Source organism: Diachasma alloeum, unplaced genomic scaffold (genome assembly GCF_001412515.2).
Source record: "Diachasma alloeum isolate Michigan unplaced genomic scaffold, Dall2.0 Dall_scaffold_00642, whole genome shotgun sequence".
Lineage (NCBI taxonomy): Eukaryota > Metazoa > Arthropoda > Insecta > Hymenoptera > Braconidae > Diachasma > Diachasma alloeum.
In genome coordinates this window covers 155,996-181,796 of record NW_021680774.1, presented here as the reverse complement: position 1 = coordinate 181,796, position 25,801 = coordinate 155,996, and the positions used below count along the sequence as shown (strand labels likewise).

The following is a 25,801-nucleotide window of genomic DNA, read 5'->3' as shown; positions in this document are numbered from 1 at the left end:
CGAAAGGCTGGAAGGTCGAATTCAGGGGATAAAAGGTCTAGAGAAGAGACTGGAAGGTCCAATCAAAGGACTCAACGGTCTATTCTCACAGGCTGAACGGTTTTTTACTACAAATTTCATTTCTTTCTTAAAAACCTGAACTTCATGTAACAGCTGTTTAGCCTTTGGGGTGACACGTTTACCTCTCTGATTGGCCCTTCCAGGCTCTTCTCTAGACNCTCGGGGGATAAACGTGTTTTTGGAATCTCTGGAGCATGTATTTCGAAATGCCCGGAGTCCCGATGACCACTGGATTTCCAAATGACGCACCAAGTACCTCCTATACATTTTTTAAATAATTCCTCGGGGAATANCTCTAGACCATTTGGCCCCTGAATTTAAGCTTCCAACCTTTTGTCTAGACCGTTTGGCCTCTGAATTCAACCTTCCTGCCTTTGGCCCTTGATTCGACCTTCTAGCTGCCTCTCTAGACAGTTTGGACCCTGAATTCGACCGTCTAGCCTTCTCTCTAGACCGTTTGGCCTCTGTATTCAACCTTCCAGCCTTTGGCCTTTGCATCAATCTTCCAGCTGCCTCTCTAGACGATTTGGCTCCTTGATTCGACCTCCCAACCACTTCTCTCGACCAATTGGATNTAATTCCTCGGGGAATAAACATGTTTTTGGAACCTCTGGAGCATGTATTTCGAAATCCCCTGGTTTCCGATGACCACTGGATTTCCAAATCACGCACCAAGTCTTTCTATCCATTTTTAAAATAACTCCTCGGGGAATAAACGTGTTTTTGGAACCTCTGGAGCATGTATTTCGAAATCCCCTGGTTTCCGATGACCACTGGATTTCCAAATCACGCACCAAGTCTTTCTATCCATTTTTAAAATAACTCCTCGGGGAATAAACGTGTTTTTGGAACCTCTGGAGCATGTATTTCGAAATCCCCTGGTTTCCGATGACCACTGGATTTCCAAATCACGCACCAAGTCTTTCTATCCATTTTTAAAATAACTCCTCGGGGAATAAACGTGTTTTTGGAACTTCTGGAGCATGTCTTTGAAAACCCATAGGGTCCCGATGACCATCGGATTCCCTAATCACGCACCAAGTCCCTCTTACACATTTTTTAATCAATTCTTCGAAGAATAAACGTGTTTTTGGAACCTCTGAAGCATGTACATTGAAATTCATGGAGTCCCGGTGACCACTGGATTTCTAAATCATGCACCAAGTCCCTCCTATACATTTTTTGAATAATTCCTCGGGGAATAAACGTGTTTTTGGAACCTTTGGAGCGTGTATTTCGGAATCCTCGGATTTCCGATGACCACTGGATTTGCAAATAACGCACCAAGTCCCTCCTATACATCTTTTTAATGATTCATCGGGGAACCCCGAGGATTTCGAAATACACGCTCCAAAGGTTCCAAAAACACGTTTATTTCCCGGGAAATTATTTAAAAAATGCATAAGAGGGAGTTGGTGCATGGTTTGGAAATCTAGTGGTCATCGGAACCCCGGGGATTTCGAAATACATGCTCCAGAGTTTCCAAAAATACATTTATTCCCCGAGGAATTATTTAAAAATTGTATAGGAGGGACTTGGTGCGTGATTTGGAAATCCAGTGGTCATCGGAACACCAAGAATTTCGAAATACTCCAGAGGTTCCAAAAACATGTTCATTCCCCGAGGAATTATTTAAAAAATGTATAGGAGGGACTTGGTGCGTGATTTGGGAATCCGGTGGTCATCGGGATCCCGGGGATTTCGAAGTACATGCTCCAGAGTCTTCAAGGACACGTTTATTTCCCGTGGAATTATTGAAAAAAAGCGTGCGAATGACTTGGGGGGTGGTTTGAAAATCCAGTGGTCATCGGGACCCCGTGAATTTTAAAGTATACGCTCCAGAGTTTCCAAAACCACGTTTATCCTCCGAGGAATTATTTATAAAATGTATAGGAGTGACTTGGTGCGTGATTTGGAAATCCAGGGGTCATCGGGACCCCAGGGGATTTCGAAATACATGCTCCAAAGATTCCAAGAACATGTTTATTCCCCGAGGAATTATTCAAAAAATGTATAGGAGGGACTTGGTGCGTGATTTAGAAATCCAGTGGTCATCGGAACCCCGAGGATTTCGAAATACACACTCCAAAGGTTCCAAAAACAGGTTTATTTCCCGGGAAATTATTTAAAAAATGCATAAGAGGGACTTGGTGCATGGTTTGGAAATCCAGTGGTCATTGGAACTCCGGGATTTCGAAATACATGCTCCAGAGATTCCAAAAACACGTTTATCCCCTGAGGAATTAATCAAAAAATGTGTAAGAGGAACTTGGTGCGTGATTTGGAAATCCAGTGGTCATCGGAACCCGGAGGATTTCGAAATACATACTCCAGAGGTTCCAAAAACACGTTTATCCCCTGAGGAATTAATCAAAAAATGTGTAAGAGGAACTTGGTGCGTGATTTGGAAATCCAGTGGTCATCGGAACCCGGAGGATTTCGAAATACATACTCCAGAGGTTCCAAAAACACGTTTATTCCCCGAGGAATTATTTTAAAAATGGATAGGAGAACTTGGTGCGTGATTTGGAAATCCAGTGGTCATCGGAAACCAGGGGATTTCGAAATACATGCTCCAGAGGTTCCAAAAACATGTTCATTCCCCGAGGAATTATTTAAAAAATGTATAGGAGGGACTTGGTGCATCATTTGGAAATCCAGTGGTCATCGGGACCCCGGGGATTTCGAAATACATGCTCCAAAGATTCCAAAAACACATTTATCCTCAGAGGAATTAATCAAAAAATGTGTAAGAGGGACTTGGTGCGTGATTTGGGAATCCGGTGGTCATCGGGATCCCGGGGATTTCGAAGTACATGCTTCAGAGTCTTCAAGGACACATTTAGTCCCCGTGGAATTATTGAAAAAAGCGTAAGAATGACTTGGGGGGTGGTTTGAAAATCCAGTGGTCATCGGGACCCCGTGGATTTCAAAGTACATGCTCCAGAGTTGCCAAGGACATGATTATTCCCCGAGAATTCATTCAAAGAATGTTTAAGAGTGACCTGGGGATGGTTTAAATATCCAGAGGGCATCGTGACCACGTGGATTTCACAAGAGATGCATCCCAGACTCCAGAAACATGATTATTCCCCGTGGAAAATTATAACCCGAGCTGCGGTGTAGTGGGGGGGAGATCCGGATCACCCTCGAAGATGCCCAATACTCATTAAAAGGGTTTTAAATCATGAATTGCACCAGAAAATGATTTTTTCATATTTATTTACTCATTTTTTACTTTAAAACCCTTTTTTACCATCCTACAACATTTCAGTGCATCGCCGCCAGATGGCGGCACCTTCGCATTCTCATTCGACAATTTGTGCGTTTGACATTTTTTCCTAGCGTCAGTTGTTTGTGGCAGACATGTTGTCCGGGAGATTTTCTATTTCTTCTGATTTAGAGTTTAAGAACTCATCGAATTTTGTCCAATCTATCTTGGTCAGGTTGATCTTATAGGAAAAAAGTTTGTATTTTTCAGGGGGGACATTGATTGAGGTGGAAATAGGGAAGTGGTCGCTCCCCATGTGATCCGAGAGGATTTTCCGGTTGGAGTTCATTGCCAGATTGGAGGATATTAAGGTTAGGTCTACACAAGAGGGAGCTTCTGATGGGAGAGCCGTCATTTAGGAGTGTGAAATTTGAGTTAGATAGGGCGTCTGTTAATTCAGAGCCAGTGAAGTCTGACCTGTCGCTGCCCCATAGTTCCGAGTGACAGTTGAAGTCACCTATGATGGAAGCGAATGATGGAGAGAAATTGAGAAGTTGCGACCATTCGTCAGAAGTAACTCGAACTGAGGGTTTTTTGTAAAGAGAGTAGATGAATATTTGACCTTCGGCTGCGGGTATCTGGACTCCGCAAATGTGTAGATTAGGAGATATTGTTTTGAGGTCCGAGATTCTGGAGAAAGGGATAGAGATTTTGGTAGCTAAGGCGATGCCTCCGCCTGCTTCATCAAGGATGTCGTCCCTGATTAAATTGAATCCTGGTATTTTGAAGATGGGTTAATTAGGTTTGAGCCAGGTCTCTGAGATGAGAATGATGTCATAATTGTTTGCGATTTTATTGAGCAAATCCCCCAATTTTGGGCGAATGCTGCGAGCATTTCATTGGAGGATTTTAAATGGAGATTTGTTAATGTTTAAGGGAGTATTATGGTTCATTATAATTAGTGTATTTTAAGTGATAGATGGGAGAGAGACAATTCTGATAGAGGAGGAAAAGGGAGGACTTGCTAGATTAGTACGAACTGGAGGGGGGTTAAGGGGTGAGAGGGTTGGCGAAGATTGGAGGATATTGAAATTGTTGAAGATGTCAGTTAATTGTTTGGAGACGCCGAACGACTCTACGAGGTGTGAGAGTTTCGTAAGGAAGACTTCTAAGAAGGATCTGATTTGAATCACCAGGTCATTCAGGTCGGCAGGGGGGGGGGGATTAGGAAGAGTAGGTTCATTTCTGGTGTTGGTGTTTAGGGGGGAAGGGGGAATGCCACTTTTCTTTTTGAGGAGAGCGTTTAGGTTTGTGAAATTTGGCTCATACATGTGGTTGGAGGGTTGGTTGAGATTGAGAGGAGGGCGATTCTGAATTTTTTCAGAGGGAGGCTGTTGAGTTTTGGATTTTTGCATATTTTTTAATGAGTTTTCTCGGAAGTTATACTAAAAATAACACATTAGGTCATCAGGCGATAAAAGTATCATCTGACGAATGTGACTTTATAATCCGAGCCGAAGCCTACGATCGCATTCGTCAAATAATACTTTTATCGCCCTGTGACATAAATAGAATTTCACCGGCGGGCTACCGTGGACGCTAGTAACGAAGGGTTAACTACTCATGAATCATGGTGATAGTTAAGATATGTCGTTAACAGTAACTCCTCTATCAGTGTAGTGTGAATGGTGGATAATCTAATCTGCATTCAAATTTGTGAAAATTTGAGCGAAACTATTTCAGGATAAAATAGTATACATAATAATAAAATAATAATCGTCAAATTTCATCATATCATTAAAATCGATACTATTCCTGTTTTCGTTCTCGATATGTCACCCGCAATTCCCACCAAGATAATCCCTCAATCACAAAAACTTTTCCCCAATTCCTAGTAATATGTTGTTTTGCTCAGGTACAACTGCCCGGAGGACCAGGAATGCACCCTCTCCCGGGAGACCGGCTGCCCAGACTTTCTGTGCCTGACTCGACCAATCTGTCGCCCAAACAAAACCTACAAGAACCCCTGCACCGTCGGGGGTCCCCTGTCCGACGAGAACGGCACCGTAATCTTCTGTTCCCAGAACTCCACCTGCCCGCAGGACCACTCCTGCACACCTATCCCAGACTCTCCCTCTTCAGTCTGCTGCGCCCACCACAACCTCACGAAGCCCCGTCGCTCGCCCACAATGTGCGAATATCTCAGAAATTTCACCAATCGCATGGAGGGAACTCGCGCCGGGATGACCCTCGCCCTCCCCCCACCCGAGTGCCTCCCGAACGGAGCCTACAGCCCCCTCCAGTGCTCCAACTCCACCTGCAACTGCGTCAACACTCAAGGAGTTCCAATCCTTAGAAACATAAACCCGCAAATTCAAAATTGCTCGGAGATACGCGCCATAATTTCCGAAACATGCGGGGAATTCCCGAATTGTACCTTGAAGTGTCTCTACGGTTTCGAGGTTAACACGACCGGTTGCGCCGAGTGCAGATGCCGTGACCCGTGTTCAGACATCAACTGTCCCTCTCGGGAGGTCTGCACGATGGTGGACGTGAACTGCGGTGAGGGTCACAAATGCCCGCAGGTTCCTGCCTGCCTTCCGTCCACAAAATTAGGCCAATGTCCTTACTTGGTTCCGAGCTCATCGAGCTGTGAGGTCCACTGCAGCACGGATCAGGAGTGCTCAGACTCCCAGAAATGTTGTTCCACAGGATGTGGCACCCAGTGCGTAACTCCAGTGGTGGCAACAGGATGTCAGCACGCTCGGGCGCTCGCTGAGCACGCAGCTAGGGAGTCGGGCGAGCCCGCCCGGAGACTCTACATCCCCAAGTGCGACGACAAGGGTAGATTCGAGCCCGTTCAGTGTCACCTGGACACCTGTTGGTGCATCGACGAGGAAGGGAGGGAGGCAGCTGGTACCAGGGTGCCAAATGGCCTGCGACCGACCTGCAGCACTCCCGTGGTCTGCCCGGACATCAATTGCGAGCTGAACTGCACCGACGGGTTTGACCTGGATCTATCGGGCTGCCCCACGTGCAGCTGCAGGGACCCTTGCAAGTCCGTGAACTGCAGAGGTCCGAATGAAGCCTGCAGGATGGTGGAAGTCGCCTGTAGCGCTCCACCCTGCCCTCCTGTCCCTGTCTGTCTACCCAAGAAGGACAACCCGTGCCCCAATGGAGCCCCCCTCATCAGTCAGGATGGCACTCCGGCGATCTGTGGACCCCACGGTCACCACTGCCCCTCGACTCACAAGTGTGAGCTGTCTCCACTCGACGAGTACGCCGTCTGCTGTCCCAAACCTCGTGACGTCTGCTTCGAGCCGCCCAAATTCATCGACTGCGCTGGCCAGTCAAGCCCATCCTTCAACGAGACGGAGCGCTGGTACTTTGATCCCGAGAAAAATGAGTGCAGATCCAAATCTGGATGTTCGATCGGACATAATGACTTTTCGAGCAAGCTTGTCTGTGACGATGTTTGCCCTGTTTTGACTGCCTGTGAGCTACAGAGGGAGAGGAACCTCAAGAACTCTCAACGGAGCAAGCAGCCATCATTCCTACCTAGATGCAATCCTGATACTGGCGCGTGGGAGCCCGTTCAGTGTCTTGAGCACGTGGGAGTCTGTTGGTGCGTCGACAAGAAAGGGATTGCGCTCAAGGGATCTTTAGTCCGGGCGAAAGAGCCTAAATGCAACTTCAGACAAGCCAGGAAGGGTCGAGGACCTTTCGAGGCTTCGGAGACGATCGAACTTGACAGCTGGATAGATCCTGAGTTCAAGGTCTACATGAATAACGTGGAGACTGCTATCAGAAGCATCTTTACAACTAGGTGTGAAGCCATGAGGGAACGGGGTCATGTGCCGACGACTTGCGATCAGGACGGGCAGTTCGAGCCGACCCAGTGTGCAGGCGGTACTTGCTGGTGTGTTGATGAAGCTGGAAATCAAGTTGTTGATTCGGAGCCGTTTTACAAGGACTCGAGAGTCTGTGATGTGACTCCTGTGGAAGCTGTTGAAGTCACTTTAAGGTTCCCCGGGCATTTCGTCAGCGACGACAGTAATCAATTCACTCTCGCCATCAGGGATCTCCTCAGGGACCTCGGGGCTGTTGTCAAGGATGGCATCGCCATTGAGCTTGATCTTGACTCTGCCATCATTGGATTCGAGATCACTGGGAAGAACAAAGTGGATGTGGCTTTCCATCTTGAGGAGCTTACGAGGAACAGGAGCCTTGCGGTTCTGGGGACCACTGCCGATGCCACTACTTCTAGGTTTATTCATAGACCACTGGCGCTTCATCAGGAGAATAATGTGATGGCACTGAGGCAGAAGGACGCGGTCAGCGAAGCGGAAATGGCGGTATTCAGGACTACTACCGTGGTTCTTGCCGTCGCCGGCACTTTTATTGTCGGGAGTCTTGCTGCATTGATTGGAATCTATCGGAATAAGGTGCGTACTATTTTTTTCAGTCTTGTGAACCAAAATACTGTCAATATTATTGGTGATGCCACCAGTAATTTCCGTGTTTTTTTAGGTATATCCATAGAAAAAAGGTTTTTCTTATGATTGTCCCCATGTTGTTCTACTTTTTTTTCTGTTGACAAAATTCTAACTATCTGTACTACAGGGTCTCACTCGCACCGGGCGGCACGGCGCCGCTTTTCCGTCCGTTCGACGTTTCTTTTTTTTGAGCTAAATAAATTTCCCGATATAGAACAGATAATGCTAACGCTTAATAAAAAGATTGAGCTAGGAACCTCAATTTTTTTTATTTTTAAGCGTCGAGAAACACGCTAAAATATTAAGAAAAACAAAATGGGCTCGACATCAATTTTTGAGTTTTAATTTCCAGTACATACCAAATTTTTATCACCAGAAATCGATTTGGATTTTTATAATATATAGAGATTATGTTATTTATTAATTATTATCAATGGCCCCATTCTCAATGAGATATTCCTAGAAAAAAAATGAATTTTGTGCACAGTTGACTAGTAATTTTCAGGAAATATGTGAATTAAATCCATGAAATTTCAGGGGAACTTAAATATGATGAGTTTCCGAAAAGTGTACTGGAAATTTCAGCTAAAAATTGTGAATAGTGTAGAAATCGCTAGCCTAATACTCGAAAATTAAGGGTTATCTATATAGATGGAAATTGATGGTCAGAATGTATTCGGTAATTTGCTTATTATGGCCAATCGACATTTTGTTTTTCATCATACGAGATCGGCCCTGCGTGCTACGCACGCGCCTTCTCATCTCCTCACGTAGCTTCAGTTTGAGTCTTACGCTTACGCTTTTTCAAGATTTTCGAGATATTTCGAGATCGATTTCCTCTCTCCTTTTTACAATAATAAGGAGAAATAGGATGGCCACATTCTCGGAACGGTAATTACCGGTCATGACGGTGGTCATTAACGGTCATTTTTGTCTCTCACATCTCTAGTGATCACTACTGTCGCTATTTTCTCTGTGTACTAATTGATACAATATCAAATTTAAAAGACATAGTTTTTTTAACTTGAAAAGTCTCGATCACGAAATGAAAAAATTTTCTATTGGCTTTTCGATAATCGCTTATCCTTAACTGTTTGCAGATGAAAACAAGATACTGCACCCCACAATCATCTCCCAACCACGAAGAATCATTAGCGAATACTGAGAAACCTGTCTACATAATCTCCAGTCTAGAGAAAGAGAAGAACTCTCTTGATTCCAGTAGACAAATAGAGGAGAACATTCAGAGCATCCAAATTAAGCAGATCACCGATGCTTAAGGAATTCATATCATGTTTTTTATTTCGTCTCTCTTTTGTATAAGAAAATGACTCGTCAAGTATTTAATAACGCTTTCGTACTCGAATCATTATTTATTGACACTCGATGTAGGTGAGTATGTGTGCGTGTGTGTAAGTTTATTGATTAATTCTGTAGGGAAATGGCGAAACGTTATGAGTGTATCAAATTCTATTGAAACGCGCGAAAAAATTTCGTAAAAAAAACAGCGCAATCGCTAGAAAATTCTATTGAAAATTCTAGTTTTTCGCCGATTCTATTGAAAACTTCAGCTTCTACCCGCGTGTTTTTTCACATCATGAAACATCAAATTATTTCTACGTTTCAACGTTTCGTATCCGAAAGAATTTATTAAAAAACTTAGAGATTTCGCTAGAAAGTTCAATAGAAATCCAACAGAATTGTCCAGCGAATTCAGTCGATTTTTCTATTAAATTTTTTTATACGTGAAATGCACTAAATTTTTGTTTGCGCGTGTTTACTTCATGCAACATCAACTTATCCTGACGTTTAACCATTTTTCTAGCGGTTTAATCATTTCATCATTTCGACAAGTTAAATGAGGAGGTGAACGCAGTAATGGACATTGCTTCCTCATTTTCCTCGGTTACGAACCCATTCATTCATCCCTAATGATTTATTATTAGTTAAGATTTACTCAACTAATTACCCGGATTAATATATCATCCAGACAATTGGATTTGAAATGAGTATGACGAATTGAAAGTCAAATGTGATAATTCAGTCAGTTAAATCCGAGGTAATACCGAACAATCGTTATCCCTTTGATTCAAGTATTTATTTATTTATATTTGTAGATTTTTTTTCTCTTTGTACTTTTTATTCACATGTTTGACAGGCTTTTGAAGCGCGTGGGGCGGAGAATAACTTCTTCAGCTTCCGGTGCTGTCAAAAATCTGTCGAATGTCATTTTGTAGACGCGTATCGTGTACCCACAAATATAAAAACAAAGTGATAAGAATTAATTAAGTGACAAACACTTTCGTAGGAAAATTCTTTTACTCTTGAACACAAACCATTGTTAAACAACTGTAGTGTTAATTATTTATTTCACCAATACTGTGACGAACCTGTAATAAACGTAATTAATTAATTAGATACTTCAGTGTTTACTTTGTTTTTTCAATTTATGAAGAAGAACAAAACAATTCCTCACATGCGAAAAAATTAAATGAAGAAGTCCAGGGAGAAAGATGTTACTTTATAAAGTACAATCAACTATAGTGTTATCAGATTTTTCCTTTCCCTTCGGCGAATGTGGTGCAGAGAGTTGGGGAGTGGAAAGGGAACACATCGTGCAAACTTTAAAAGGCATATGCAAAGAGAAAAATTGGTAAATTGTGCCAGTACATGACTCCTAATAAATTCTAATGATTTATACATCAAACACTATGGTTTATCAGTATAAACAATAATCTAATTCTAAAAAGGTCGTTCTCCAACATAGTCCATACACGGAAAAAAAAACTTGAATTGAGTATATTTTATACCAGAATCAAGTATATGCATAAACCTGATTCAAGAATAAAATATACTTGATTCAAGTATATTTCATTTATTTAGTACTGAATATGTTTTACTTTGAGCTTTATTGAAAAGTTGTAGGTAGAGTTATAAGCTTGTTTGTTTTTAATTTTTTTCATTAGGACGCCTCCAGCCACTCAGTTAAGTACTGGCATTTCGCTGGTGTGACGTCCCCGAGGTCGCAGCAATTTTTCCGCACCTGGAAGATAATTCATAAAGATCGATGAATATAAATGAGGAATGAGAATTTGGAGAGTTAATTTTTGATGTAACGCTATGAAACTTCGCCATTTTCACAAAGACTTTTAATTTGAATTTTTATACTCATTCGTCACCTATAAAATTATTATTTTGTGTATAAAGTCTAATTTTACGATTAGAAAACTGTTTTTCGATTTTTTTGTGTGTCACAAAGTTATTTTAAAAAAAATTATTAAAATAGTCATTTGTTTTATTCAAAAATCTCAAAAATCAGAAAGATTTTGATTTCTTTGACGACTTTTTGCCACTATTTGACATGTTTTCTGTAACATTTTTTCTCAGGAGTACAGGAAAAATAAAGAAAAATTTCCCTCTCAATTAGTTTTTGGGATATAAGTATTTCCATAAAGTTAGAAAAAGACCATAAATTAGGGGTTTCGGCTGCATTCAACTATTTCTTAATTTAATTATTCTTTGATTTGTTATTTTGACATCAAATATTTTTTTTCTGCTAATTAAAACATTCTCGAAGGTATGGAAGCCATTATATCCCCATTTAGGTGATTCTTTTATTTCAGATCCTGCCACGAAACTCGAATTTCCCTTAACCGTCCAGCAATTGGCCTGTTTACCCCATTCGTCCTCCACATAAAAAAGCAAACTCACAGGACAAAGTCCACAAGGTGTGATGATAAGCCCCGGTGCCTTAACAATAGGCGTAATAGCTCGATAAAGAGTGTTGCCATCTCCCGCGACAATCCTCTCGACCTTTCCATCATAAACCAGAGTATCAAGTATCATCTCCAAGTCCTCAACGGAGAGTTTGACCTTGCTGATCCCCAGATCAGAAATGAATTTCCAGACTTCCTTGGAGGACGCGAAGGTGACGTTCCTAGCAGCGATGGGCCCTCCCCTGGAGCCCTTCATCTCCTCCCTCTTGAGCTCAAGGAACCTGTAGCACTGCTGATTCAGAACATCCACGAACTCCGCCTCGAAGTCCTGATCCTGGTACCAGGCGCCTCCAGTGACAGATCTGTCAGGGACCTGATTGTAGAGCATGTAGACTACCTTTCTGCCAGCAGCCACTGACTTGACAGCTTTTATCAGTTTCTTGCTCTCGAGACTCTTGATTATTTTTCCCGTCTGGGTCACTGGGAGGTTCGCCTTCCATCTGACGTCCCTGCTCCAGATCCCTTTGTTGCCAGCTGCCTCGATGATGGAGTAGACGATCCTCTCCTCGTTGTCGGCGCCTTTGGTGGTAGAGAGTTTCAGTCGGTACAATAAGCTGGTTCCCTTCCGCAGGACTACTATCTGACCCTGCTTGAGGAGCTTGTTGAGGGCTGAGGCTTTCTGGGCAGGCTCCAGGGTGGGAAATTCTTGGGAGATGTCTGCGTCGGTCAGACCTGTGGGGTTCGCCTGCGCTAGGTTGATTATCCTGGGGCAGACATCGGTGTAATGATATTTAAATCACGTAGGGGAGAGTGGGGCAAAATAAAACAGCCGAAAAATGACTATTTGACGCAATAGGGAACTCGCATGAATTTTTTTTAATTTTCTAATCTCAAGTTTGGGACCTGAATAATTTATTTTTCGTTCACAAATGTTCGAAATATTGCTCATTAATTAATAATTAAATGTTAAAAGTCGAAAATTTCAAACGCTTTAAAATCACTAATGTCGTTACACAACAGTCGGGCGAGCGCTGAACCAATCACAGAATGGTTCGAGCCGACCTAACCCAATCTTGAGGTGCGCTTCGGCCAATAGAGAACGACAACTCCCCACTCTCTTCACACTCGACTAATGAAGCGTTACGTGAGCGTATTCGTGACGTCATGACGAGGTCTTCTCATTCGAAATTCCCGAAGGTTTCTCAAAGATATCCCCTTTCATATATTTTTTTAAACTTGAGTTGATGAGCAAAATGTAATAAACATAGTTGATAAAAAATTTTTTGTTTGCTTGAATAGCGTCAAACAGTCGTTTTTTCGAGTGTTTCATTTTGTCCCACTCTCCCCTAAGAAATCATAACGAAGGAATTTATGTTATTTTGTTGTACTCAGAGTAAAGAAATTGGAGTGAAAAAATAAAAAATTGAATAGAAAAGCCTAGTGCTTTGTATAAGAATTGCTATTGGAAAACTATAACAATTCTATTGGAATTCTATTGAAAAATTCTATTCGATTTTTACATAATTTCATTGTAGATCATGCATTATTATCCTGCTGTTTTTACGAAATTTGACGAAGAAAAATCAACAGATTTTGATTTTTCTATAGAAGTTTTTTAGCATAAATTTTCACATAATAAAATTCATAAAAAAATGGAAAATTATGAACAATGATCTATTGGAAAACGCACGTAAAAGTTTCAAAAATTTCGAAAAAATTGGTCCAAAAAAAATGTAGTTTCTAATAGAAATTTAATAGAATTCGAATTCTTGAAAAATGGCTAGGGTTTTCTATTAAATCTTTCCGTACATTCCATACTATTTGAAATAGTCAATATCCCACGTAGAAAATGAAAAAAATCGTAAGAAATCATAAATGAAGAATTTATCTGATGTCACGATTAGCGTAGAGGTTGGAACCTCAAAAAATAGTAAATAATCATAAATACTCACTTTTGTTCAATTGAATCTGGATTTTTGCCGACGGAAGTCCCCGGCTGTGGGTCGTCAACATCCTCAGCCTCCATATCCATCATCTAGTAACAATTCCACTCCAAAACAAAGCCCAACAAAGCCTCAGCAAAGAGAATGCGGTGATTCTTGTTTGATGTTTGACACACGGAGTTCACCCAAAACATAACCTCAAACACTGACTAACGATGCTAACGATTCCCTAAACATTTTATAACTGTTTCTTTTATATTTCTTTATCGTCAAATAAATCATGGAAGATTGTGAGTGCGATGAAGCCCTAGAGCTAGGCTCGAGAACTTGGAATCGAGTCATGGAATCAGCATCAAAGGTATTGAAATGAAGAAGTGTTGAATCATTCGAATAGCAAAAAATGTCAACAACAATAAAAATTAAATCATCAGATTTATGTTATCAACCGTCATTAGGAGGATGATGTGCATGATAGATATGAAGAAGATGATCGATAATCATATAAATTAATTTAATTATTACAAAGAGTTGATTTTTGATCACTATAAAGAATCAATTTTTATAAAGTTAGTTCACAAGTGGAAGGAAAAGGGAGGAAAAAAAACAAATTTTTTTCACTCTCGAGGTTATTTGTTATTTGTCTTTTTAATTTTTTATTTCTACCAAGTCGCTTGGTAGAAAGCTTCCAAAAGGATCCGTAGAAATTTTATTTTTTAATTGAAAAAAAAAAAAGATTTTCTCTTGAAAAAATCGCATTCTCGAAACGTTTGACCTTCTGAAATTAAGAATTAAATTTCGGTTTTACCCAGTGGGATAGACATATCTATACGACTCCATTTTTAAGAAATGTTTCCATGTGAAAATCACTAATAGACCAACGATATGTCATTTTATGCGAAAGACGCTTTTTACATCAATCGCTCTATTTCAAAAAGTATTGAATCGATCAATTTGAAATTTCACGCACGAGTGCAGCTCGATGATACTAACTAGTTCTGAACATTTTTGAACTTTACCGCTGCCTTCACTCATGTAGGGGTTGTAGGGGAGGGTGGGGTAAAATGGACACTTTAGACTTTTTAAAAATTATTCATAACTCAGAAAAAAATTTATCAATTGAGCTCAGTTTAAGCTCGTCACAAAGGGAAAGAATTCTTCTTTGTATTGAAAAAAAAAATCTATTAAATTTCATCGACATTTCAACTCCTCATTAACATTTAAAAAAAAGTCAAGTGTCCGTTTTACCCCAACCTCCACTAATGGAACGTCAAAGCAACTTTCAGACAAAGAAATAGAAAAACGCCAATATTTCGTAAACTTCGTAGGAACGGGTATATATATTTGGAAAGCACTAGATAGAAGACATCAAGACGAATATTTTGAAAGAAAAAATTGAATATCTTTAAAACTACTCATTCGATTTGGCCCATCTGAAATCCTAGCCTGTAATATTGTAAGAGCTAGAATCGTACCAAATTTCAACTTCCTTTTTCATTTTTTTAGTGTTATCGTGTTCACATCAATTTTATCACAAAAATGAGTAATGTCAATTACTGGGTGACTCGCAATAGTTTGCTAGGCCTATTATGGTTCGATTCGATAGATATTATCATAAGGAATATTTTGACGCCAAAAAAGTTCATTTGATGCAGTAGTTTTTCGAGATATTGAGAAAAGAACAATTTTTTGGAATCGCTGCATCTCAAAAACTACTAGACCGATTGAACTGAAAGTTCGCTCAGATGTGCACCAAACAAAACTAATTGTGAGCCAAAATTTCATATTTTTATCTATTATTTTAGACCTTTTTTGTGAAAATTTATAAAAAAATTCCCCGAATTTTGCACGCACATACGGACGTATACACAAACATTCTCTAAAAACATCATATCTCGACGTTTCATGACATTCTAAGTCATTTTAAGCAAAATTAGAGAATTGAAAAATCGACCGAGTACAAAGCTTCCAGTCGGAAGCAATAATTGCTATTGTAGTAATTTCCTTTTCAGACAGGATATCGAGATGGCATTGACGACGGCTCGCAAGAGGTCCTCCAATCGGACTTCGATGTCGGCTACGAGGATGGCTTCAAGACCTCCTTCATCCTCGGGAAATACAAAGCCCTCGCAGCTTTGAATCCCCAAACGAAACCCCCCGAAATTGAAAGAATCCTAGAGGCCACGCGAAGAGGAGCATGCCACATATGTGAATTAGAATCTTCAGGGGAGATAAATCAACTGCAATCCCCAGAGGGCATCAAGAACCATAAAGCCCACGTAACTAAAGTCATCGACAAATTGAACGAATATTTCTCACAATTACTGGAGGTAGAAAACATAAAAATCGAGAAATTGGAATTAACTTGACATTTTTTTTAGAATAGAACAGTAATTTCTGTGATTGATTTGTTTGAAATGAATTGAAACAGGCGATTAGAATAATTAATTCCTTTCATTTTATTAAACATACGAATACACGTGGCTCACACCATGAATAACTGAAAATTAGAAAAAAAGTCGAATGATGAATTTTTGAGAATTAAATGATCTAGGATTTTACAAGTAGAGGCCTTCGGGTGAGCCCTCTTTCTTCCTGTAGAGGACACTCTCCCTGGATTTCTTGAAATCATCACTCGTGACCTTCATGCGGCGTTCCCTGAGCGCCATGAGCCCAGCCTCAGTGCATATTGCCTTGATATCAGCCCCGGAGAGGTCGTCCTTGGACATTATGAGCTCTCCGAGGTTCACATCTGGTGCCAGGGTCATTCTGCTCGTGTGAATGCTGAAGATCCGACGTTTGGTCTTTTCATCGGGCAGTGGAAACTCAATTTTTCGATCTATACGACCTGGACGGATGAGGGCTGGGTCCAGGGTCTCGATTCTATTTGTTGCCATCACTACTTTTACATCTCCACGACTGTCGAATCCTGGATGAAAAAATTTTCATTGAAAATTATATTTCTCTAATTACTGGAAAGTCTTTTTGCAATGGGGGCTGTATCTGGAGAATGGGTGGGTTTACCAGAAAATATGATAGGACAATTTTTGTAGAGAATTAAATTTCCAACAAAAAGTGTCCTTTCACATTCTCCCCTAAATCCACTAATTGTGAAGCTATTCAATCTTCAACAATTACAAATCCTTTCTAAAAAATCTTTCCTTTCCGTCACTGAATATCATATTTTTTCATTGCATATATTTATATAGGTATATTAGAAGAATTCGGGATTTCGCAATGTCTCGTCATGATAAGACGTTTTTTATATTCACGATACGATTGAATTGTTATGTACAACCAAAATCCCTAAACAAACGTTCAATTCAACATATTTCATTCACAATGAAATCGTCACATACAAACACCGTTGCGATTTTTAACCCAAATCCAGAAATTTTATTTATTTCGTGCAATAGTAACCAAGCGCTAAGGATCCCTCAAAATTGCAAAATTGCCTCAAAATTAATTTTCGTTAAAACTGGAGAATTTTGTAGAAAAATCCATAATTTTCTCGAATTAATCTCGAATTTTCTAGAAAATTTTAAAATGTTCTAGAATTCCGATAGATGGCCCCACTGCGGATAAGGTGTGGCGACTCCGTCCGCCGCAGTTCCCACTTCGTCCACGGCGCAGCGCGCCGATCACCCTCAAGGCGCAACCCGTCGCCCGCGGAAGCAAGCCTTGATACCAAAATTATTCTACGCCTAACGCTCACACCACACGTGAAGCATACGATATCATTCATTCCAAAGTTTAATTTGTATTGACTATTTCTACTTCTGATAATAATAAATATTAGTGTTGTTACATACTGCGGTGATTACTCTATCTTGGGGAACCCTCATAATAAGCTAAATTGGTGACCCCGACGTGATTGAGATAGATTACGTTTCTACACGAGGTTAACCCCATCGAGCACGAGTCACCGCATCGACAGAGTCATGCCGCCCACCCACTCGCCATCCGGTAATCAGGGTGGTTTGACACTACAACTAGATGAACAGCAACAACAACAAGCATTACTACAGCAGCAGTAACAACAATTGTTGGCACAGCAACAACAGCAACAGCATCAACAGAATTTGTTGGCACAACAGCAACAGCAGCAACAAAATCAGCAAGTACCTCAATCTCATCTTCTTATTGACTCTCAAATAAATGGCAATGTCTCAGGCGGCATACCAGCCATTCCACACAACGTCCCATCAGGTGCATCAGGCATTGCACAAAGCTTCCCACTGATGATGCCCGTCAATCAATCACTGGGGTACACTGAGGCTCAGATCATGGCTGTCACGCAGCTCAAACTCCCAGACTTCTGGTCCCATGATCCTGAACTTTGGTTCATCCACATCGAAGCCCTGTTCTCTACAAGAAACATCAGAAGTGACGCAACTATGTACGGAGCTGTGGTTGCTGCCCTAGGTTCAGATGCCCTGAAAGAGATGTCCGACATTCTCAGAGCACCACCGCCCACAGATAAGTACAAAAATCTCAAAGCCACGCTCCTCAAGCGTTTCTCTGACTCAGTTGATCGCCAGTTATACAAGCTCCTGACAGAAATGCAGCTAGGCACGAGGAAACCAAGCCAGCTTCTCAGAGAGATGAGAACTCTTGNCAGCTAGGCACGAGGAAACTAAGCCAGCTTCTCAGAGAGATGAGAACTCTTGCTGGGACCAGAGCTAGTGAAGAGCTTCTTCGCAGCAGGTGGCTAGCTCTACTGCCTGACATGGTGTCCAAGATTCTCAAGGCAGTTGCAAGCAATTCCACCCTCGATCAGCTCGCTGAGGCAGCCGACAGCGTCATGGAGAATCACACGTGTTCTCAGGTCCTGTCAACAAGCTTCCAGTCCATGGCTCTCAACAATCAGCCCTCAGCGCTCAGTGCTCAGCAGCCCATGCCTGCTGAGNTGCGGTGATTACTCTATCTTGGGGAACCCTCATAATAAGCTAAATTGGTGACCCCGACGTGATTGAGATAGATTACGTTTCTACACGAGGTTAACCCCATCGAGCACGAGTCACCGCATCGACAGAGTCATGCCGCCCACCCACTCGCCATCCGGTAATCAGGGTGGNCGTTCTCGAACACCAGGACCACCAGACCACTGTTTCTATCATCAGAGATTCGGTGCCAAGGCCAACAGGTGCCTTCAGCCCTGTGCGTGGAAACCTTTGAACCAGGGAAACTAGCTGAGCTGTCGTCAGTCCAGGCGGTGACAGCGCTCAGGTCATCCCGCCCATCAAAGAGCAGCGTCTTCACGTTTACGATAGGTCTTCATACACCAGGTTCCTCATCGACTCTGGCTCCGTCGTATCAGTGCTACCACGAGCCTTGGTCAAACACAAACCACAAGCTTCAGACCTTAAACTCTTCGCTGCGAACTCCACTAGCATCACAACGTACGGACTTCAGCCAGTTACACTAAATCTTGGTCTTCGTCGAGCATTTACCTGGCCTTTCATCGTTGCTGACGTTCAGTCCGCAATCATCGGGGCTGACTTCATTGTTCATTTCGGATTGATGATAGACCTCAAGAAACATCGTCTGATCGACCCTCTCACTTCATTATCAACAACTGGAGAACTTGTTGAAACCTCAGATTTCGGCATCTCAACAGTGGATCAGCACTCATTCTCCAACTCCGTTCATGAGGGCAAGTACTCAGACCTCCTCAAACAGTTCCTCGACATCACCAAACCAGCTGTCTCTGCAGCCTCTTACAACCCGGCAGGTGTGGCACACTACATCGTCACCACAGGACCTCCGGTTGTCGATCGATTTCGCAGATTAGCTGGTGAGAAACTCAAAGCTGCAAGGGACGACATCAACATGCTGCTAGAGCTTGGTGTTATACGACCGTCTAGTAGTCAATGGGCTAGTCCCATCCACATGGTGGAAAAAAAGCTCGGAGGCTGGCGCACCACCGGTGATTTCCGGCGACTCAACGCACAGACAGTCCCGGATCGCTACCCAGTACCTTATCCTGAGGATATTTTCCAGCGCCTGCACGGTAAGAAAATATTCTCAACCATCGATCTGGTACGCGCCTACCACCAAATCCCCATGGCTCCAGAGGACATCGAAAAGACTGCGATTACAACACCCTTCGGTCTCTTCGAATTTCTGGGCATGCCCCCTGGACTACGTAATGCAACTCAGACCTTTCAACGTCATATGGACAACATCCTGAGGGGTCTGGACTTCGTTGGCTGTTACATAGATGACCTCATTGTGGCTTCTGAAACCCATGAGGAGCATCTCCAGCACCTCCAGCAAGTCTTCTCCATCTTACGTCAGCACAAGCTATCGCTGAACCCCAGCAAGTGCGAGTTTGGAAAAGAGGAAGTGACCTACCTGGGCTACACGATCAACAAGGATGGATACAAAGCTCCTAGCTCACGTGTGGAGGCAATCATCTCCTTCCCCAGGCCAGAGACTGTTACTGACCTTCGCCGATTTCTTGGAATGGTCAACTACTACCGCAAGAGCATTCCTCACGCTGCTGAGTCCCAAGCACCGCTTAATGGCTTCATCACTCACTCCAAGAAAAACGACAAAACTAAGATCCAGTGGACCCCTGACACCGAGGAAGCTTTGGAGGCCTGCAAGCAGAGTCTAGCTGAGGCTACCCGCACAGCCTTTCTATCGCCGTCTGCACCCCTTCTGCTGACTACTGATGCCTCTGACTTTGCTATTGGCGCATCACTGGAGCAGTTTGAGGACAACACCTGGAAGCCAGTCGGGTTCTTCTCAAAGAAACTGAGCCCTGAAAAAAGAAAATGGAGCACCTACGACCGAGAGCTACTAGCGATTTTCTCCGCTGTTGAATTCTTTCGTCATGTCCTTGAGGGACGCCACTTCGTCATCAGGACTGACCACAAACCCTTGGTCTATGCCTTCTCGCAAAAAGCAGAAAAAGCCTCACCTCGTCAGCTCAAATTTCTTGGCTACATCTCGCAGTTTACCACTGAGATTGTGCATCTGAAAGGACAAGAGAATGTTGTCGCAGATGCACTCTCCAGGATCAACGCGATCAACATGCCCACCATCCTGAGCCCTGAGAGAATCCACCAAGAGCAGGAGGAAGACGAAGAGCTCCAGCAACTCATCGACAACACCAACAATTCTCTGAAACTACAGAAATTATCGATCGATGGCACTCACTCGATCTACTGTGACATCTCTTCAGGCGTTGTAAGACCCTACATTCCTCAAAACCTTCGGCGAGAAGCCTTCGACACTGTGCATGGGTTGTCCCATCCCAGTGGACGAATCACTGTTCGCACCCTCAAGCAGAAATACATCTGGCCCGGTCTCAAGAGAGACGCACTGGAGTGGTCTCGCAACTGCATCGCCTGTCAACGCTCAAAAATTCAGCGTCACAATCGTCTGACACCCAAACACATCGACGTGCCAGACACTCGCTTCAACCATGTACATCTTGATCTCATCGAGCTTCCAGTGGTCAACCAGCTCAGGTACTGTCTGACAATTATCGACAGATTCTCCAGGTGGCCCGCAGCGATCCCCCTGAAGGATATGACAGCTGACACCGTCTGTACCGCATTCTACACCCACTGGATTGCTCAATTTGGCACACCTCTCACCATCACGACTGATCAAGGCTCTCAGTTCGAGTCTGCACTCTTCAAGGCCCTGACTCAGCTGATTGGTGCTAACCGCATCAGAACCACACCGTATCATCCGCAGTCTAACGGACTAGTTGAGAGGTGGCACAGAACTCTAAAAACAGCTCTAATGTGCAACTCACAAGCTCCATGGCCCGACGTTCTTCCGACAGTCCTCCTCGGTCTCCGCACGTGCTACAAGGAAGACCTGAACGCTTCTCCTGCTGACCTAGTCTTTGGGACAGGTTTACGCGTTCCAGGCGAGTTTTTTGTTTCGGAGGACATGCCAGCAGATCCCCAGATCTTCGTCGAGAAGTTTCGCGAGCACATCAGAAGCCTGAGACCTACTCCAACTGCTCATCACACTAAAGAGCGCATGTTCCTCCTAAAAAACCTCTACTCCTGCTCTCATGTATTCCTCCGCATCGATGCAGTCAAACGACCCCTGGAACCACCTTACTCTGGACCTCATGAGGTGATCGAGCGCATAGACGATCACACCTTCAAAATCAAGGTCGATGGTGTTGAGAAGGTCGTATCGGTGGAGAGACTCAAGCCAGCCTATGTGAATAGGAGGATCCTGCAAATCATCAACAACCTCAGCAGGCTGAGGTACCTGACAACATCGAACCCCCGTTGCCGTCCACTAGCATGGATCGACCTCTTCGTACTTATCCCAGGAGAGACAAGACTGTTTCGTTCCCTTCGAATCCTCCGAAGGTTACTGGGGGGGGAGTGGTTGTGGCGACTCCGTCCGCCGCAGTTCCCACTTCGTCCACGGCGCAGCGCGCCGATCACTCTCAAGGCGCAACCCGTCGCCCGCGGAAGCAAGCCTTGATACCAAAATTATTCTACGCCTAACGCTCACACCACACGTGAAGCATACGATATCATTAATTCCAAAGTTTAATTTGTATTGACCATTTCTACTTCTGATAATAATAAATATTAGTGTTGTTACATACTGCGGTGATTACTCTATCTTGGGGAACACTCATAATAAGCTAAAAGGAACCATAAGGACTTTTTCCCTAAATGCCCCCTCACAATGAAAACAGACGTATCCATGTAAAAAAGCTGTACCGAGAGAAAAACAAACGCGTGCTCAAACAAGCCTTGTTTGGGCTAACAAAATCGCTAGTTGAAAGTTGCCAAAAAAGGATTTGTTTGGTTCGAATTTGAAAGTCTCAAACATGAATAATTGTTCTGCTTTCGACAACAACGAAATATTTGGCTGAAGAGGCGGATAATTCACACCATACGGTGCCTTTTCAGGATGAAAATATCTCATGTAGAAGAAAATTTATCAACAAATATTTTGTCCCTAAGTTACAAGATTGTTATCATATCATTATTATTGTATAATTTAAGGGTTCATTTCTTGTCTGTGATTATTAGGCAACCGAAACGAAAAACTACTATCCCTTGTTTCGCATAAAACAAATATTTTTCGGGAGCAAAATACGTATGGGAGTATCGAATAACGAAGGAGCAGTACTAGACATGATATTTCTTGCGTGTACAAAGGATGCTATTTTTTTTAACTACTAAATCTATTTTTGTGACAAAAAGTTTTTCATTCCCGCGCACTCTCTGCATGTCTGGCACAAAAAAATCTTTTTTTGATAATTTTCAAAAAATTATTTTCTTGGCACAAGTACGACTTGTTTGAAAACTTTGTCATTTTTCTCTCAGTGTGGGCAATATCTTGAATCGAAAATGAGGAAACAATTAGCAAATGAAAAATGATGCAACATCAATTCATTAATTCCTCACCATCCAGTTGATTCAAAAGCTCCAGCATAGTCCTCTGGATCTCCCTCTCGCCCCCGGAGTTACTGTCATACCGTTTCGTCCCAACAGCATCTATTTCATCAATGAAAACGATAGAGGGTGCATGCTCCTCAGCGACTCTGAACAGCTCCCGAACGAGTTTGGGTCCGTCCCCGAGGTACTTCTGGATAAGTTCAGACCCAACGACTCGGAGGAACGTCGCTGAAGTCTGATTGGCCACTGCCTTCGCCAGGAGAGTCTTCCCGGTCCCTGGAGGGCCGTAGAGGATCACTCCTTTGGGAGGCTTGATGCCCATCTCCTCGTAGTACTCTGGGTGCGTCAGGGGGAGTTCCACGGACTCTTTTATCTCTTGGATCTGAGTATCAAGACCTGAAAAAATTCATGATAATTAATTAATTAATTAAATTTCCTTTTGAAAATAAAATTTGCTGAATTTTCTTGTTCATTTTAATAAGATGAATGACTTAATTAAGGCTCGGGTGTACAATCTTTCGAATGTTATCTGGATTTTTTTCATCTTTTGTAATCCAAAATTGTCAATTGAGTGGTATATCATGTAGAAATTCCCAAAAATTATGATAGAATGATAAAAAGAAATAAAAAAATTCTGAACTTTTTCAAAGAGCGTTTTTAATTGAGATTCAGAATGAGTTGAAAAAAGTGGAAATTACAAATATCTGATTCGCTGCGGCAAATTATCTATTAGCTGTTATTTTCCATGGTGATAACAAAACACTAACTCCTCATGGGAAGTGACAGCTAGGTATCTCAATTTTCAAAACAGTGGTATGTAGTCATCTGCCATTTTTATGTGATAAAAGTGTGATTAAAAAATTCTCCAAAATATTACACCTTTTTTCAAAGAGGCTTTTCCGTAATAAATGTCTCTGTGCAGTGTGGGAAAAGATTTACGAAATCAGTCTTCCCCCTGCATGATATTGGGTGACAGGCCACCATTTGTCACCGTAAATCAGATACATTTTTCAATTTCTTGTTATTCAACTTATTCTGAATATAAATTAAAAATGCTCCTTGAAAAAATTAACAAGTTTTTCTACTTTTTTTTTTATTATTCATTCATAATTTTTCAAAACTTCTGCATGATGCAGGACTTAATTGACAATTTCAAAGGACGAAAAATGAAAAAAACCATCGAAATAACGTTCGAAAGATAGTACACCCGGGCCTTAATTAAATATAAATTAATGACGATAAATGTTATTATTAAATGATTACTGTTGATGAGTTGATTTTATTTTTATTTCATTTTATTTATTGATTGAACACGAATCCTACTCCTGAAGCCAATAACCGGATTCCATATTTACAGAACTAGATCCAATATAAAAGGTAGGAATAAAATAAAAAAATAGGTTTCAGTAAGAAATCAGCAGATCCAAGATGGCAGTCATGAAACTGACACAATAACACATTTAGAGTAACGCTTGAAAATGGGGCTTCTCAGCAATAACAGTAATATAATGTCAAGATTAGGGAACCTTTTTACAAGCAAATTAATTTCATTAGCTGCATAGAATACTGGAGATGATAGTTCTTAATTCCGGTCCGGAAAAGGACACGATTAATTAATTGTACAAATTAAACAAACACCACAAAAATGATTTGAAGTGAAAATAACAAAACAACGAATAATTAAATTAAGAAATAGTTGAATGCAGCCGAAACCCCTAATTTTGAACGATTGGGCTATTTTTATTTATTTATTAAATGTCGGTCAATAGCACAAATAATTGATCACATGATTATACACGAGTAATATTATTGAAAAATGGAATAATCACTTGTAATATCACAAGAGCTTCGAAATTATCGGGTATTTTCCGATATGTTCGTTGCAAACAAACGAAGGAGTCAAGTTTTTCAGGTTAAAACATCACGAGTGCGAAGCACGAGTGATTTTTCCTGAAAAACTTGACGACTTCGTTTGTATGCAGGGAATCTTGAGGAAAATACCCGATTAATTTTGAAGCTCGTGTGGTATTCGGGGGATTATTTTTCCAATCCAAATGTCGGGCAATATAATTGGACCATGAGACGAAACTCACAATCCTCGGATTACCACAATTGAATTCAATCTGTCAGTTTGACGAGGGGTTAATTCGACTGCATGATGTTTTGTTTTTTATATAGCAACTACCAGAGAAAATTATCAAAAAATTATCAGTTGAAAACCCTGTAACTTGTACCACGTGATGTCGAATGGGCCAATTATATTGCCCGATATTTGGGTTGGAAAAATAATCAGTACAATTTTCATGTTATTTATGGAATATTCAATACAAGTTGAACCTCCGTAAATTTAGCGAAATCGAGTCATTTGTCGGCCATTTTGAAAACACCTAAATTATGTGCTATTTATGTGCTTTATTTTTTTGGTATCCAAAATTTTTTTTCTATGCTGGGGTAGTGGAAAATGAGGGGGGAAAAGCGTCGAAACCCATTAAACGCCATAACGGGAATTTTGGTTGGGCGGAGTAGTCCAAAGATGCATGGAAAATTATGTGCTCATCAATATTCGTAAGCACAAATGATTTTTATTGCCAATAGCAACGTGTTGAATTATTTGTTATCAATGAATCTTCTTCTTCTCCTATGTCTACTGAATCGGATTTATAAATGCCTCGAGATTAATGTGCCCNACTAGACACAGCGCACGCATTATGTCCATTGACTTGGACTTATAATTGACTAGAGATTCATGTGCTCATCAATATTAACCAACAAAAATGATTTTTATGGCAAAAATAGTTGTATTGTATTTTTTATCAAAGGCAGACCTAGTCACAGGACTTAGGCTCACAGACTGGACTCAGCCCACGCAGTATGTCTATTGACTTGGACTTATAAATGACTGGAGATTTATGTGCCCATCAATATTAACCAACAAAAATGATGTTTATGGAAAAAATAGTTGTGTTGTATTTTTTATCAA

The 25,801-nt window shown here is 41.7% G+C and overlaps 4 protein-coding genes across 6 annotated transcripts in view; 2 read left to right on the top strand and 2 right to left on the bottom strand.

Moving 5' to 3' along the window:
* LOC107043843 (neurogenic locus notch homolog protein 1) overlaps positions 1–10,187 on the top strand; it is an 88,059-nt gene extending 77,872 nt beyond the window's left edge. The window contains exons 5-6 of the mRNA XM_015265493.1: positions 5,187–7,716; positions 8,868–10,187. Of these exons, the coding sequence (XP_015120979.1) occupies positions 5,187–7,716; positions 8,868–9,047 (2,710 nt within the window). The 3' untranslated portion in view covers positions 9,048–10,187. The remainder of the gene's footprint in view (positions 1–5,186; positions 7,717–8,867) is intronic.
* Positions 10,140–13,758, bottom strand: LOC107043845 (DNA-directed RNA polymerase III subunit RPC6). Of its 2 annotated transcripts, XR_001461282.2 has the most exons (5): positions 13,436–13,758; positions 11,479–12,247; positions 10,668–10,810; positions 10,244–10,389; positions 10,140–10,157 (listed from the first exon to the last, which is right to left on the bottom strand). XR_001461282.2 is itself a non-coding variant. In XM_015265496.2 (3 exons), the coding sequence occupies exons 1-3, from the start codon at positions 13,516–13,518 to the stop codon at positions 10,730–10,732; spliced, it is 933 nt and encodes a 310-aa protein (XP_015120982.1). In that variant the 5' UTR covers positions 13,519–13,758; the 3' UTR covers positions 10,651–10,729. The 2 variants fall into 2 exon arrangements, 1 of the variants encoding a protein (XP_015120982.1); XM_015265496.2 differs by lacking the exons at positions 10,140–10,157; positions 10,244–10,389 and having other exon boundaries at positions 10,651–10,810.
* On the top strand, positions 13,414–17,460 carry LOC107043846. 2 transcript variants are annotated; one of them, XM_015265498.2, is made up of 3 exons: positions 13,414–13,784; positions 15,436–15,753; positions 16,979–17,460. In XM_015265498.2, the coding sequence occupies exons 1-3, from the start codon at positions 13,707–13,709 to the stop codon at positions 17,006–17,008; spliced, it is 426 nt and encodes a 141-aa protein (XP_015120984.1). In that variant the 5' UTR covers positions 13,414–13,706; the 3' UTR covers positions 17,009–17,460. The 2 variants fall into 2 exon arrangements, with proteins under 2 accessions (XP_015120984.1, XP_015120983.1); XM_015265497.2 differs by lacking the exon at positions 16,979–17,460 and having other exon boundaries at positions 15,436–16,955.
* LOC107043844 (26S proteasome regulatory subunit 4) overlaps positions 15,859–25,801 on the bottom strand; it is a 16,129-nt gene continuing 6,186 nt past the window's right edge. Inside the window, exons 3-4 of the mRNA XM_015265495.1 lie at positions 22,831–23,217; positions 15,859–16,352 (exon numbers count right to left, since the gene is read on the bottom strand). Of these exons, the coding sequence (XP_015120981.1) occupies positions 15,982–16,352; positions 22,831–23,217 (758 nt within the window). The 3' untranslated portion in view covers positions 15,859–15,981. The remainder of the gene's footprint in view (positions 16,353–22,830; positions 23,218–25,801) is intronic.